The sequence below is a fragment of the Zophobas morio genome, unplaced genomic scaffold, assembly GCF_036711695.1.
Source record: "Zophobas morio isolate AGI-343-1 ecotype UQ-CSIRO unplaced genomic scaffold, CSIRO_AGI_Zmor_V1 ptg000026l, whole genome shotgun sequence".
NCBI classification, from domain to species: Eukaryota; Metazoa; Arthropoda; class Insecta; order Coleoptera; family Tenebrionidae; genus Zophobas; species Zophobas morio.
In genome coordinates this window covers 4339004-4352698 of record NW_026972131.1, presented here as the reverse complement: position 1 = coordinate 4352698, position 13695 = coordinate 4339004, and the positions used below count along the sequence as shown (strand labels likewise).

Here is a 13695-nt window from a genome sequence, read left to right as displayed (position 1 = left end):
ACTTTTATCCTTTAAAGAATTAGAATATTTTCTGAATTCCATCTCACGGAAAAACTGAAATGTTTTTTCGTTACAAAAAAATAATGTATTATTGTTATAAGATTTTAATCTAACAAACTTTGTATATGAACAAAATATTGGCGTTTTGGAACCAACAGAATTGATGCATTTGCTACAGACGGAACTACATTTTTGTATACTTGATACTATGTGTCCAGCTACGTTGTAGAATGAATTAAGTTCTGTATTAGACAAATTTTCTACAGTGGCAATCTGTATATCATGTGTTGGTTCTTGGCTGGGACAACAAATATTCGCTTTACGTTTTTCTTGTAGAAATTCTAAAAAATACGTTAAGTATTTTCTGTCATCACTTTCATAGTTGGATATCGATATCTCTCGCATATATTGGGACACTGCAATAAGTTTGACATCATTTTTAAATTGCAACGCATTCGGGATGACATTTTTGGAACGAATTACGGAAAATACATTTTCTACGCAGTCCTGCGTAAAACGACCCGTGAGAATGAATTCAAAATTTCTTTTCTCCAATAAATAAAAAGTTAAATTGATAATTGATTTGGTTGAAACTATTACGCCTCTCTGAATTGGCTTAAATATCCCTCTTTGTCCAACTTTTAAATTTTGAAATAACTCAATCACCAGTCGTAAAAATGCGATCGTCTCTTCGAACTTCTGGTTGTTGTGTTGGCTTACAGCTAAAGTTGGGTGTCTTGAGGTTATAAAACAGAACCATCTGGCAACTGTCTTAATAAAAAAAGCTGTTGCAAAATATTTTGGTGCAGTATTTTCGTCAGCTAAAAATTCAAGAGCAGCACTAATCTCTCTACTCAGCAAGTGTTTTGCCCGATTGACTTTCATTTTCTTAAAATGACTTTTAGTTGTAATATCATCCTCCAGCAATTTTGGCACTAACATGAACTCTAAAGCTTCTTGGCTCTGAATAAGCTTAACGTAATGGTCTGTATGTACCTCATTTGTAGGTAATTGATATTCTTCTTGATTATTTTTTGGTAAATAAAATACCCTGTTTTTTAACAAACTTTCCAAAATATTCTTCAACAGATGTGGAATATCTGCTATAAAATAAAGATTCCTGGAAGAATCACAGAAATGTTGTATGTGGTTTACTGTTTGTGGATACCTCCCACCAATAATACCACATGTCTTCCACAACGCCATCATATCCATCGCCAGTTAAACAATACCCAACAATTTGCTTCCACCTGCATGCACTTCCAGCAAACATAAAAACTAAAGCATGTGTAGCTTTACCTGAAGTGCCAGGAAGAGTGACATCTCCAAAATAACTCTGAGTAGCAACATCGTATGTAGTGGCTTCTGTGATGGCCATTTCATCTAAAATAAGTGAACATTCCTTATCTGTTTCTTGTTTGAATTGCTCAGCTTTTACTTTGAGGAATTCAAACATTTCTTCAGAAATTCCACTAGAAAAGTGCAGTTGTTCTAATGCCCATGTTAATGTTCTACATGAAGGAAGTGGGTACTTTTGCTTCAATAACTCTTCATATCCCCTGGTACCGCAAGCAAATTTTAATTCTAGAGCCTTCTGAATAGTTTTACTGTTCCATTTTTGGATTTTCCTTCCATTGTTTCCAGATATATTCAAAGCTTGAAGCTGGTCTTCATTCAAAAAAGAACTTAAAGTTTGTATATTCACTCCATTCTGCTCTTATTTAGGGTCTCTAGCTTCCACTATAGCCCCTAGAAATACATAGTACCGTCATCCATTGTTGTACGAGTGAGCAAATGCAGTTGGTAATGCAAAAAATTCCCCTGGTTTGGAACCAAATTGTGTCAGCAATGAGTTGACAGCGCGTAAACTCTTTGTTGTCACGTGGTCTTGGTGTGATCTTTTTGTTTAAAGTCAATTAATTGTCAATTAATATAACTAATAATTATTAAATAAGATTTTATTGATTAAATTTTATATTTTATTCAAATTAAAAATCCATATTTTGTATATAAACTACAAACTTGAAATCCAACATAAAACCATTTTAAATTTCGCGGTCTGTCAAATGGTCTTAATAATTTTTGTTTTTGTTAAGTTTCCGCCAGGTTTGCTCCACGGTGACGATACTATGTGTTTTCTAGGGGTTATAGCTCCCACAACCTACTACGATACCAGTTTTTAAGCGCCCGTTTTATGAAAATTTATGAATGGAGTTGAAACATCTTACTTATACCACCGTGGTTTCAACTTTAAAATATTTTAGGTTATATGAATGGTTGTCAGAAACACATGTATGCCAAAATTGTTGTCAAATTTATCATGAACGTTCGTCTCAAAGGGTTTTCCAGTTTCCTAAAATAAATTGCAGTAATGCACTTGACTGTGATTCTTTATAATTTGTCGTTTTTTGAAGTAAAATGTCAAACATTGAAAATATTTTCTGAAAATGCACTGCAGTTTAATTAATTGCGCACAAAACGTTTACATAATTTTCCCTCATGTAAGAAGACCATTGCAAAAGAAGAAAAGTTTCAGGCATCCAAATTGGAACATTGGTTCTATCTTCAAAATTTGTAAAGTGCTGACTTTTGTGAAATCCTTTCCTCTGTATTTTTAAAATTATATTTTAGGGTGCACTTTGATCAAGAAGATTTCGTCTACGACCTAAATTTAAAAGAAAACGTTTTACCTAAATATTCTCATGATTTTAAAGATAAATCACCATTTAAAATTGTTAATCCGGAACAAACGATTAATGAACAAAATATCAAAATTCAAAATTTAATAGCCACGGAGAAACAATTATTATTAGGGCAAATCGAGTGTTTAGGAAAGTACTATGAAAATTTGTTGCAGCAGAAAGAAGACGAAATTTGTTGTTTAAGAGAAAAAATTAACAGTTTGAATTTTAAAAAACTAAAAATTAATGACAAACTGGTGATTGCAGGTGAATTTGGAGAAGTAACTACAAATGCACTTAAATCAAAAAAATTGAAGAGGTGGAACCTCGAGAGGCTATGAATCTTTATTAAAATTAAACTATTTATTGCCATCTTTGCGTACATTACGTCGGAAAATAGAGCATATCAAATTACACGAAATTGTTTATTATTTAAATTAAAAGTTAAAGATTTTAAAGACTGAAAAATACTGTTGTTTATATTTAGATGAGACGAGTTTAACGCCTGGAAAGCAATACTGTCCAGCTTACTCTAACATACTAGGATATGAAACCCTGGAAAACTTTTCAGCGATAGCCACTCATTCTTTAGTTATCATAATAGGTGGAATATTGCAGCGGGGTAAACAAGTAATTTCGTATCACTTTACAGGAAATTCCACAAGTGGACAGTCACTGGGAGATCACATTAAAGAATTAATAATTTTAGCCAAAAAACGAATTTAAATATTGTAAATATTACGGCAAATATGAGTGCAGCAAAGCAGGCGATGTGGAAATATTTTGTCATTAAATCAAGAAAAATTGTTCTTCAAAATTTCATTTCTAATCTAGCTGATGAATTAAAAAATCTATATTTCATGACAGATCCTTCTGACATTTATAAAAATATTAGGTCTGCATTGGTAAATAACAAAATTATGATAATTCCGGACGAGTTTGTTAATAAATATGCATTACCAAGCAATGAGGTTAACATTAAATACATTGAGGATTTCGCGGAATTTCAAGAAAATTTCGAATTAAAATTAGCACCAAAATTAAGTAGTGATTCGTACAATCTGAATCAAATTAACAAAATGAAAGTTTCTTTGGCATGTAATTTAATAAATCTTGATGTATGTCGAATTTTTATGTAATACAAATGTAGCTAATGTTGACCGTGATGCTTATACAACAACAAAAACGATTTTAGACTTTCAGGAATACTTTTTAAATGTTAGAGGTTATACATTTTTGTGTACGTTCAGATTTTGATGCGTTAGAAAACATTTTTAGTCAAATAAGACTGAGACAAAAATACCAAATGCACGTCAGTTTAAGTCACTTCTTAAAAATTTATGTGTAATTCAATGCTTCAAAAGCACCTACAGTAGGGGAAGTTATACATCAGTGTCAAATGATCAAAATTTGTTAGAAATAAGAGATTTACCAGCTTCAAGTAATGGCGTTTCTTCTGCAGTCTCAACAGTTTTTCTTCGTAGGGCTGGAACAGTTACAACTAAGTATTTTGTATTGTGACACAAAATTGTTTGTATAATGTTGCTGGCTATATTTTGACAAGAATTATACGAAGTTTAAAGTGTGTTAATTGTCTATAAGCAATTATTACCAAAAAATTTTCCAGCAGAACTTGTATTTAATTTGTTTTTAACTTTGAAAAAAATTTTTGAAAATTTAAAAAAGGTAATTCCTAAACAAAATGTTGATTTAAAAACTCTGTATTTACACGAAATGAAACTTGATCACCAAATTGCAAGTTTTAAATTGCCAGTTTATCATAATATTAAATTAAAAATGTTAAAACTATTTTCTTTGCTTTGGGTTCGAATACATCTTAAAAAAGAACAACGCAAAATAAAAAGGAACATTTTAGAGGAACGCAGAGAAAGTCGAAGTTTAGGTATAAGAGATACTTTGTTCTTTGATAGTTAGTTCATTATTTTAGTTTGTAATTTTGTAATATAAATGTAAATATAATTAAATCGATTTTATTTTTGTCCAAATCTAGTTTTACTTCCAATAAACAATCGAGTCGTCTAGAATCAAAACTCGTTAAATCCACTTTTTGTAAATTTTGAGTTACTACTGTTAATTTGCTCAAAATTGAAGCTTCATTACTAAGACGTCCATACTTGGCACAAAAAGTATCACTTAAACTCCTAATAAAATAAATATCTATTTATTAATCATTTACATATTTGTTTTATCAGTTTCAAAATACGACAAATCCTACCCTTGACTCTTACAGTGCTATAAATCCATAGGTTGGCATCAAAGCACGACAACTCCATTTTCACATTTATAATTTCACCATCTCAACAACGAAGCATTTGGTGTTTGTTGTTGTTTCGACTTAAAATAATATAAATCATCTAATCAAAAATAAGAACTTTACGTTAAATGCACTTACAAATGTGTGACAGTCTTTTGCGTTTTTTTCAAAACATAGTGTGAGGAAGTTAATGGGTTTGATTCTTGATGCCTCAACTTTGGTGAATGTTCAGTGAGTAGACCAAATTTTGTACACTGACTTCTTCTACAGTTTACGATTTCTCGTATTTTCTTAGGCCATTCTCAAGACATTCCCATATTTTGGAAGCAAGTTATACACCAAAAAAGTGCCGCATATTTATTTCCAACTTTTTGAAAATTATCTATGCTCTTCTCAAGGCTAGCAAAGGCATACATATCTATTTCTTTCTAACTTGACATCGCTGTCAGTCGTGTCCTCACTCTTAAGAACGACATACTCTGTCAAAGCACTCTACTTCAGTCTACTTCAGTGTAGTAGACCAAAACGTCGACAATTTAACACCAGTCGATACTAAAAACTCAAAAGCATGCACGTGGAGTGTTTTGTAAAGAAAAAAAAGTATAGACTGGAGTCCGACACGTTTGTCACTGAAACTGCAAGTTTTTTGAAAGGTTTCGGTTTTAACATCAAAAAGCGAAATGGAGGACTATCAAGAAGAGAAATCAAAACAATTTGGAATTCGAAGGAAAAGATTTTCCAAGAAAAGTTAACTTGTTCAAGATTCGAATAAAAAAAAATCAAGAAGATTTACGATAATTGGGATGGTAATAAAGTTATTAATGATTTAGCTGGTTCTTCCAGAGAACTTTATAATATGTTAAACGTTACTTATGCTTTTTTGAATTTAAATCAGGTTAATCAAATCCCAAATAATAGGAATGTCTTCCTTGACCTTATATTTACGAATTTAAAGCGGTTGGACATATTTAAAGTGGAAGATCCCATTTTTGATGACAGTCACCATCATATCCCATATTCTTGGTCCGTTGACATCAACTCCCCGACAATTTTGATATTACAAGTTGAAGTTTTTGATTTTGCCAATGGCGATTATGCTCTTTTGAACGACTATCTTGCTTCCATTAACTGGGATGTTTGCTTTCAAGGCAAAAATTTAAATGACAAAGTTTTAACATTCTACGATATACTTTTTGCGGGCATCACTCATTTCATTCCCACGAAAATATTAAGAACTGGCTGTTCGTCTTACCCAAGATGGTTCAATAAGGAATTAATCGAATTATACAAAACGAAAAAGTCAGCCCATTCGGCATTTCAAGTTTCTGGCAATCTTGAGGATTATTTATACTTTAAATCTGTTAGGTCTCGTTGTAAAGAACTTAATGACAGTCTTTATACTTCCTATATTCGCAAGGTGGATGGTTGTATATTGAATGATCCGACATATTTTTGGAAGTTTATTAAAAGCAAAAAGGATTGTAGTGGTATTCCGAATGAAATGTTTTTTGATGAAATATCCTCTTCAGGTGGTTAAGACATTTCCAATTTGTTTGCAGATTTTTTCTCATCAGTTTATGATAAGGGTAATAACGACGATTTGGCTGATAATTTTAATTTTTGTCCTAAGACGGAAGTAAATGATGGTGGTTTGAGGGTAACTAATAGGGATGTCTTTGATTATATCTCAGTTATGAAATCTTCATTAAGTCCTGGTCCTGATGGCATTCCTAGCTTTTTGTTAAAAAAGTGTATTTGTACGATTACGTTGCCATTGTGTTCTTTGTTTGAATCATCTTTGCTTGAATGTAAGTTTCCTGAGATATGGAAAAATAGTTATGTAACTCCCATCTATAAATCAGGAAAACGTGATTTAATTATTAATTACAGGTGGGTCTGCAATCAGTCCGCAATTCCTAAAATGCTGGATTTTTTAATTTGTAAGCAAATACAGTGGATGTCAGTTAATGTGTTGTCCGATAAACAGCATGGTTTTTCCAAAAACAGGTCTACTCTGTCGAATTTATTAGAGTATTATTGTTTTTTGAATGATGCCTTTGCGGAAAGGCTGCAGGTGGATTCTGTTTATACAGACTTTTCCAAGGCATTCGATAGGGTTAACCATAGACTTCTCCTCTTTAAATTGGGTAAATTGGGTTTTAGGAGTGATACTGTGGAATGGTTCAAATCATTTTTATCTAGACGAGTACAGCAAGTCAGAATTGGTCAATATCTATCAGAACCCTTTTTAGTTTCTTCAGGTGTGCCTCAAGGTTCACATTGTGGCCCAATATTGTTTCTATTATTTATTAATGATATAATATTTTTGCTTCAAATACTCCCGGGTTTTGATGTTTGCTGACGATCTTAAATTGTTTAAGACAATTAGAAATAATGATGATGCTTCAGATCTTCAATTGGATTTGAAACGTTTATACGAATGGACCATTATTAATATGCTACCCCTCAATATAAAGAAATGTAACATTATATCTTTCGGTAAAATTAAAACGATCATTACAACAGATTATTATCTTGGTGATTCTTCAGTCTCTAGAGTTGAAGAGGTGAAAGATCTAGGGGTCATTTTTGATTCTAGACTTACTTTTAACCCTCATTATCAATTAATTTTTAACAAAGCGATGAATATGTTAGGTTATATATGGCGTCATTGTAAAGAGTTATCCCCTTGGTCTTTGAAAACTTTATATGTATCCCTTGTTCGCCCACATCTTGAGTACTGTTCTCCCGAATGGCGGCCTTATTACAATGTTGATTCTTGTTTGTTGGAAAGAGTTCAGAAAAAGTTCTTTAGGTTAATTGAATATAAATTTAATCGAAGTCATCGCCAAGGTGACTACAGTTGGATTATGTGTACTCTCGGCATGAATTCTCTTGAGGACCGGCGCAATATAGCCGACGTAAATTTTTTGCATGGGATTATCAATGGTTACATTGACAATCCCGATTTATTGAGTCAATTAATGTTTTGGGTGGCCCCGACCAATTCTAGAAACACACGTAGCGTAGTTCTGTTTCGTGTCCCATTGTACAACTCTTTCAGAGCTGGAAATCATCCTTTATTGCGTATGATGAGAGAGGCTAATCGGCTGGTAAATCATGATCAATTTCTATTGTTTAATACAACCAAAGGGAAATTTAGAAATAAAGTAAGAAATTTGTTAACCTCTTAGCTTGCGTCTAAACTTGTTAAGAATATATATTCTGTTCTGTATGTTAGAATATGTTTTGTTAAATTTTGTTAAATTTAGGTTATTTTATATCTGTTTTTTTTTTTGGAAAGTTAACTTTTATTTATTTTTGCGTTTATATTTAATTTTTATGTCTTTCTGAATCTTTTTGTTTCACTATTAATTGTATGTATCTTAAGGGGTATCCCGTTGAATAAATAAATAAATAAATAAATAAATAAATAAATTTTTGAAAATGTTCCTAGGAGAAAATTTTTTTTTTTTAATTTCACGTAATTCGCATCTTATCGATAAAAAATTAAAAATGAAAAATCCAGTGCTCTGATCGGCTAAAATGTTCTGTGGGAAAATGGTCGTCTAAACTGCTTTTGATTTCTCAAAATTTAAAAATTCAAAAAATTTGATTGGTTTAAATTTCCTGAAAAAAAAAATGGTCTAAAATGTATACAACTCTATTTAAAAACAAATTTTATACATGAGAATTTTTCAGCTGTTACCTGTTAAACAATACTTTTCAATCCTAATTTAATCAAACAAAATAACCAGTTATCGACTTCCTATTATTGTATTGAGTTGAGTTATCTTTCCAAAAACAGCTTAAGGTGTTTGTGTTTATATTCAATTTATACTTTACTACAATACACGTTGTAAATGTGTTTCGATATCGACAATGTCTGTCGTAATCAGGTGCTGTCTGTCAATGTCATTATGTAAACAGGCTTGTCGTAAAAGCAGTTAGCTCAGTTGCGACCCGCGCTATTGCCGAGGGTGGAAGAGCAAAGCAGGCGTTGGCTGTAACAAACAGCTATAGCCGGGATTTAGAAGACGCTGATTAATGGGATTCAAAGCTGGTTAATTCCCACCAAACGCTCTGCCAAAACTCCCGGGAAGCAACATTAGACGGTGACGGCAAAGTGCCATCAGCCGCCGACTTAATCACCGTCTCGACGCAAGGGGGCAAAATCGCATGCGTATTACACTGCTGTAATTTACAATCTTGAATAGATGGCTATGAAACGGTCATGGAGTCCTGCGATTTGCCAGAATGAAATTGTTTTTGATGCTCTTCTCAGTGCCTGCTGGATTAGTCACAGCCATCAATTTCGAGCTTAAATGTGCCTACAAACTGAAAGTTCTGCGTTTTTTCTTTTTATGTAGGTATTTTTTCGCAAGAAAATGTAAAAAAAGTCATTGTTTTGAAATACTAGTATCATCAAAAATCATGTAAATTGACTTAATAGAAATTTGTCTTTTGATATTAAATGGTGCTTCAGAGAAGAATTCGAATTAAATTTTTTAACTAGTGTCAGACAATCTCATTTATCTAGTCGATCGTGCAGGTTGAACTTTTGCGATAAATTCCCCTGACTACTCAGTATGCAGGAAGCACAAGTGTTGAAGAACTTCGCAGTTTCGGTAATGTTCATCGAGAGCTTTCTCACTTCTCCCAGGACTCGCTTTCCTAACTTTCATCCTTTACCCCACACCAGCAAAACCCTCCTACTCCCTCGCTTTCGCACTTTTGATAATTTAATAACACTTTGGAAATTTAGATTGTTCGCATATAACCTATTCAAATTGGATTGGATAATTTCTACTTACCATCTTTATTCATTCCCATGGCCAAACATTTTTTTAAACGGCAGGCTTGGCATTGATTCCTGTGAGCTTTGTCTACTATACATCTTCCAGTTCCAGCCTGACATCTGAAATTAAGTAGGTGTTGTTTATATTGTAAAAAACAAAATTTGTACTATCTTATCCTATTGTTAGTTCATTATTACAGTCATGATCAAACTATACTTCCTTATACACGGTGTTAAAAAAATGGTGCACCAACTCTATGACACGTTATTCAGGACTGTTTATGGATCAAAGAAGATATAATTCAAGAATCTTTGGGCTTGAATGTAGTTGTATTTTTGGAGGTATTTTGTCTGTATCCACCGTTTTCTTCACTTTATAATACAACAAAAAACGTAAAAATTGTTCAGAATGGCTAATTTTTCACGTTTTCTGATCTATCTCAATCGGTATTTTGTTTTTGTAAATGAACGTCAAATTGACATAAGGAATTTTTTCGAATTTTGACGTGTGAATTTAATAATGTACCGTTTCGTTGGTGCACCATTTTTTGGGCATCATGCATATAAATATCGTATAAACGTGTAGTTAACATTTTCAGAATGGATATATAAAGTGTTTTTTTTTTTTATTTAAGATGCATGTATGTTACAAAATAAAGAACTTATTGATGATACTTTCAATTTTTACTTCCCGAGCGTAAGCAAAGGAAGTATTGTAATCGAGTCCGTCGGCCGACTCTCTACTTTTACGTTTTCTCGATCTTTCATGACCCCTAGAAGACGAAGAAATAGGTCTCCCATTTCCGTCTGTCTGTCCGTCTGTCCGTCTGTCCGTCTGTCCGTCTGTCCGTCTGTCCGTCTGTCCGTCCGTCTGTCCGTCCGTCTGCCGTCCCGGATTTTTATTAGACAGATAATCTCCGAAAGTACTCGACCGATTGTTGTGAAATTTTGTACTTATATTAAGAATATCATGTAGATGGTAAAACGCTAACCAAAATTTGTCTAATCATCCCCACCACTAATGCGATGACGTCACTTCAAAATTGTACATAGTAAATGGGTTTTCAATTGTATAAAATAACATAGTATTACACATGTAGTTTACAACTCTGAATCGACTTTTCACCCGAAACGTCCAGATTTTTAGAAAAAAAATCAAAATTATAAAACAACATTTTGAAATTTAATTTTTAATCTGCTAACCAGAATGCTTTGAAATGTTGCAGATGTTTTAAGGCTATAAAGAGCATCATAAATCTTTAGTCAAAAAATATTTGCTTATCCCCTCCAAAAACTTGATGACGTCAGCTCAAAAGTTTGTGGAATAAATCATATCTAAAATGTACAAAATATGATGAGTCTGTACTTGTGATCTATCACTCCATTCATATTTTTTGGATTTGCATATACAGGGTGACTCAAAAAAATTAATGAATGCGTAAATATATTTTATTGATTTAATCAGGAACTACAAAACCGAATGCTCTGAAATCTTGCAGATGTTTTAAGGTCATAAAGAGCATAATAAATGTTTAGTCAAAATATATTTGCTTATCCCCTCCAAAAACTTGATGACGTCAGCTCGAAAGTTTGCCGAATAAATCATATCTAAAATGTACAAAATATGATGAGTCTGTACTTGTGATCTATCACTCCATTCATATTTTTTGGATTTGCATATACAGGGTGATTCAAGAAAATAAATGAAAGCGTAAATTTATTTTACTGATTTACTCAGGAACTACAAAACCGAATGCTTCGAAATCTTGAAGATATTTTAAAATTATCTGCTGATGACCTGAAGTTAATATTATATCTTTCATTTACGGTTTATGAATCCGTGTTGAGTTCTTAACCTAGACGTCAAGATGTTTGGAAAAAAATCAACATTTTCAAATTTATAGTTATCGGAAGCCTGTTAAATCGTTAATCAAAATTTATCTGTTTATGCCCCACAGGAATTGATGATGACATCTTACAATTTTGTCGAATAAATGTCGTTTAGAGTTTAAAAATTTCGATTTCTCGATTTTTCAATATTTCAATTTTGGGCCTTTTTTTGTGAAAAAGTTCAGGGACGTAGATTCAGTTAAGTTTCTAAAATGTCAAAAATTGTCCAAAATTTGAAGAAGGGGAGAGCATTGAAAAAATTTCACTTCTAAAAAAGTCTTCTAAAAATTGTGAAAAAATTCAAAGACGTAGATCTTGACATGCTGATTCCAAAAATATGTTGATGGTCACGGAGCAACATTTTCGAAAGAATCGGTACGAAATGCGAATTTTAGAAAATTTCAAAAATTTCGTTATTTCAACGGTCGATTCCGGAAACACGGTTGCAGTTATCAAAGAAACGAAGCCAGAAGTGAGTTCTAGAGCTCGAAATGTACAAGAAAATGTATTCAGTTAGGTTTCGAAAATGTCAAAAATTTCTAAATTTTTTGAGTGTTCAATCTCTTGATTTATCAGTTTTTCCATTTTTAACTTTTCGATTTTTCAATTTTGGCCTATTTCGGTTTCTCAGTTTTTTCTTCTCGACTTTTCGACTCATTGATTTTTCGATTTTTAATTTCTCGATTTCTCAACGTCCCAATTTTTGAATTTTTCGATTTGCTGGTTCTTTGATTTTTCAATGTTTCTATTTTTGAATTAGATTGATAACATTGACAAAAATTTTAGTTTACAAATTCCTCAGCATATCCAATCTTCTGTTTTCATTACAAGGTCCTCTACTTTCTGGCATTTTCCTTTTATTTATCGTTTTTTGTGTTTTTAAAAATAGTCGAACTCACAATAATGGAAATCTTTTCAAAATTTTGAAATTTAAATTAGATTAATTTTTTAAATTAAAGTAAATGGCTGAACAATATTAAGGGTAATCACTGGAATGAAGAGAGAGTGGGTGGGCGGGGCTATTGCTTGCTTATAAAGACTCTGTAAGAAAAAGTGAAACTTCCCCACCCGTTCTCACTTTTCTCACTACTTTTTATTAGTTCCCATTCTCACTCTTGAAACGAACATATAATTAACCCCGTCCTCCAACCCCGCCTTGATTTCAGTGATTCATTTCATTTAGTCCGAATGAAAAGTGGATCTCAGACTGAATTTTGTAAATAACTTACCCTCTAAGAAAATAAAGGGTGGGTGGGCGGTGATAGTACCTGCTAAGATAAGACTAACTGTGGAAACTAACATACCTTATAAGAAAAGAGGGGGCGGGGCTATTGCTTGCTTTTAACTGACTCTGTAGAAAAAGTTAAACTTACCCCGTCCACCCACGCGTTCTCCCATTTTTACTTCCCGAGCGTAAGCAAAGGAAGTATTGTAATCGAGTCCGTCGGCCGACTCTCTACTTTTACGTTTTCTCGATCTTTCATGACCCCTAGAAGACGAAGAAATAGGTCTCCCATTTCCGTCTGTCTGTCCGTCTGTCCGTCTGTCCGTCTGTCCGTCTGTCCGTCTGTCCGTCTGTCCGTCCGTCTGTCCGTCCGTCTGCCGTCCCGGATTTTTATTAGACAGATAATCTCCGAAAGTACTCGACCGATTGTTGTGAAATTTTGTACTTATATTAAGAATATCATGTAGATGGTAAAACGCTAACCAAAATTTGTCTAATCATCCCCACCACTAATGCGATGACGTCACTTCAAAATTGTACATAGTAAATGGGTTTTCAATTGTATAAAATAACATAGTATTACACATGTAGTTTACAACTCTGAATCGACTTTTCACCCGAAACGTCCAGATTTTTAGAAAAAAAATCAAAATTATAAAACAACATTTTGAAATTTAATTTTTAATCTGCTAACCAGAATGCTTTGAAATGTTGCAGATGTTTTAAGGCTATAAAGAGCATCATAAATCTTTAGTCAAAAAATATTTGCTTATCCCCTCCAAAAACTTGATGACGTCAGCTCAAAAGTTTGTGGAATAAATCATAT

General features: G+C 32.8%; 1 protein-coding gene across 3 annotated transcripts in view; it reads right to left on the bottom strand.

Moving 5' to 3' along the window:
• LOC135136737 (photoreceptor-specific nuclear receptor-like) overlaps positions 1–13695 on the bottom strand; it is a 91870-nt gene that overhangs the window by 39892 nt on the left and 38283 nt on the right. For all 3 annotated transcript variants that reach the window (XM_064066183.1, XM_064066184.1, XM_064066186.1), the window contains exon 3: positions 9771–9874. In XM_064066183.1, the coding sequence (XP_063922253.1) occupies positions 9771–9874 (104 nt within the window). The remainder of the gene's footprint in view (positions 1–9770; positions 9875–13695) is intronic.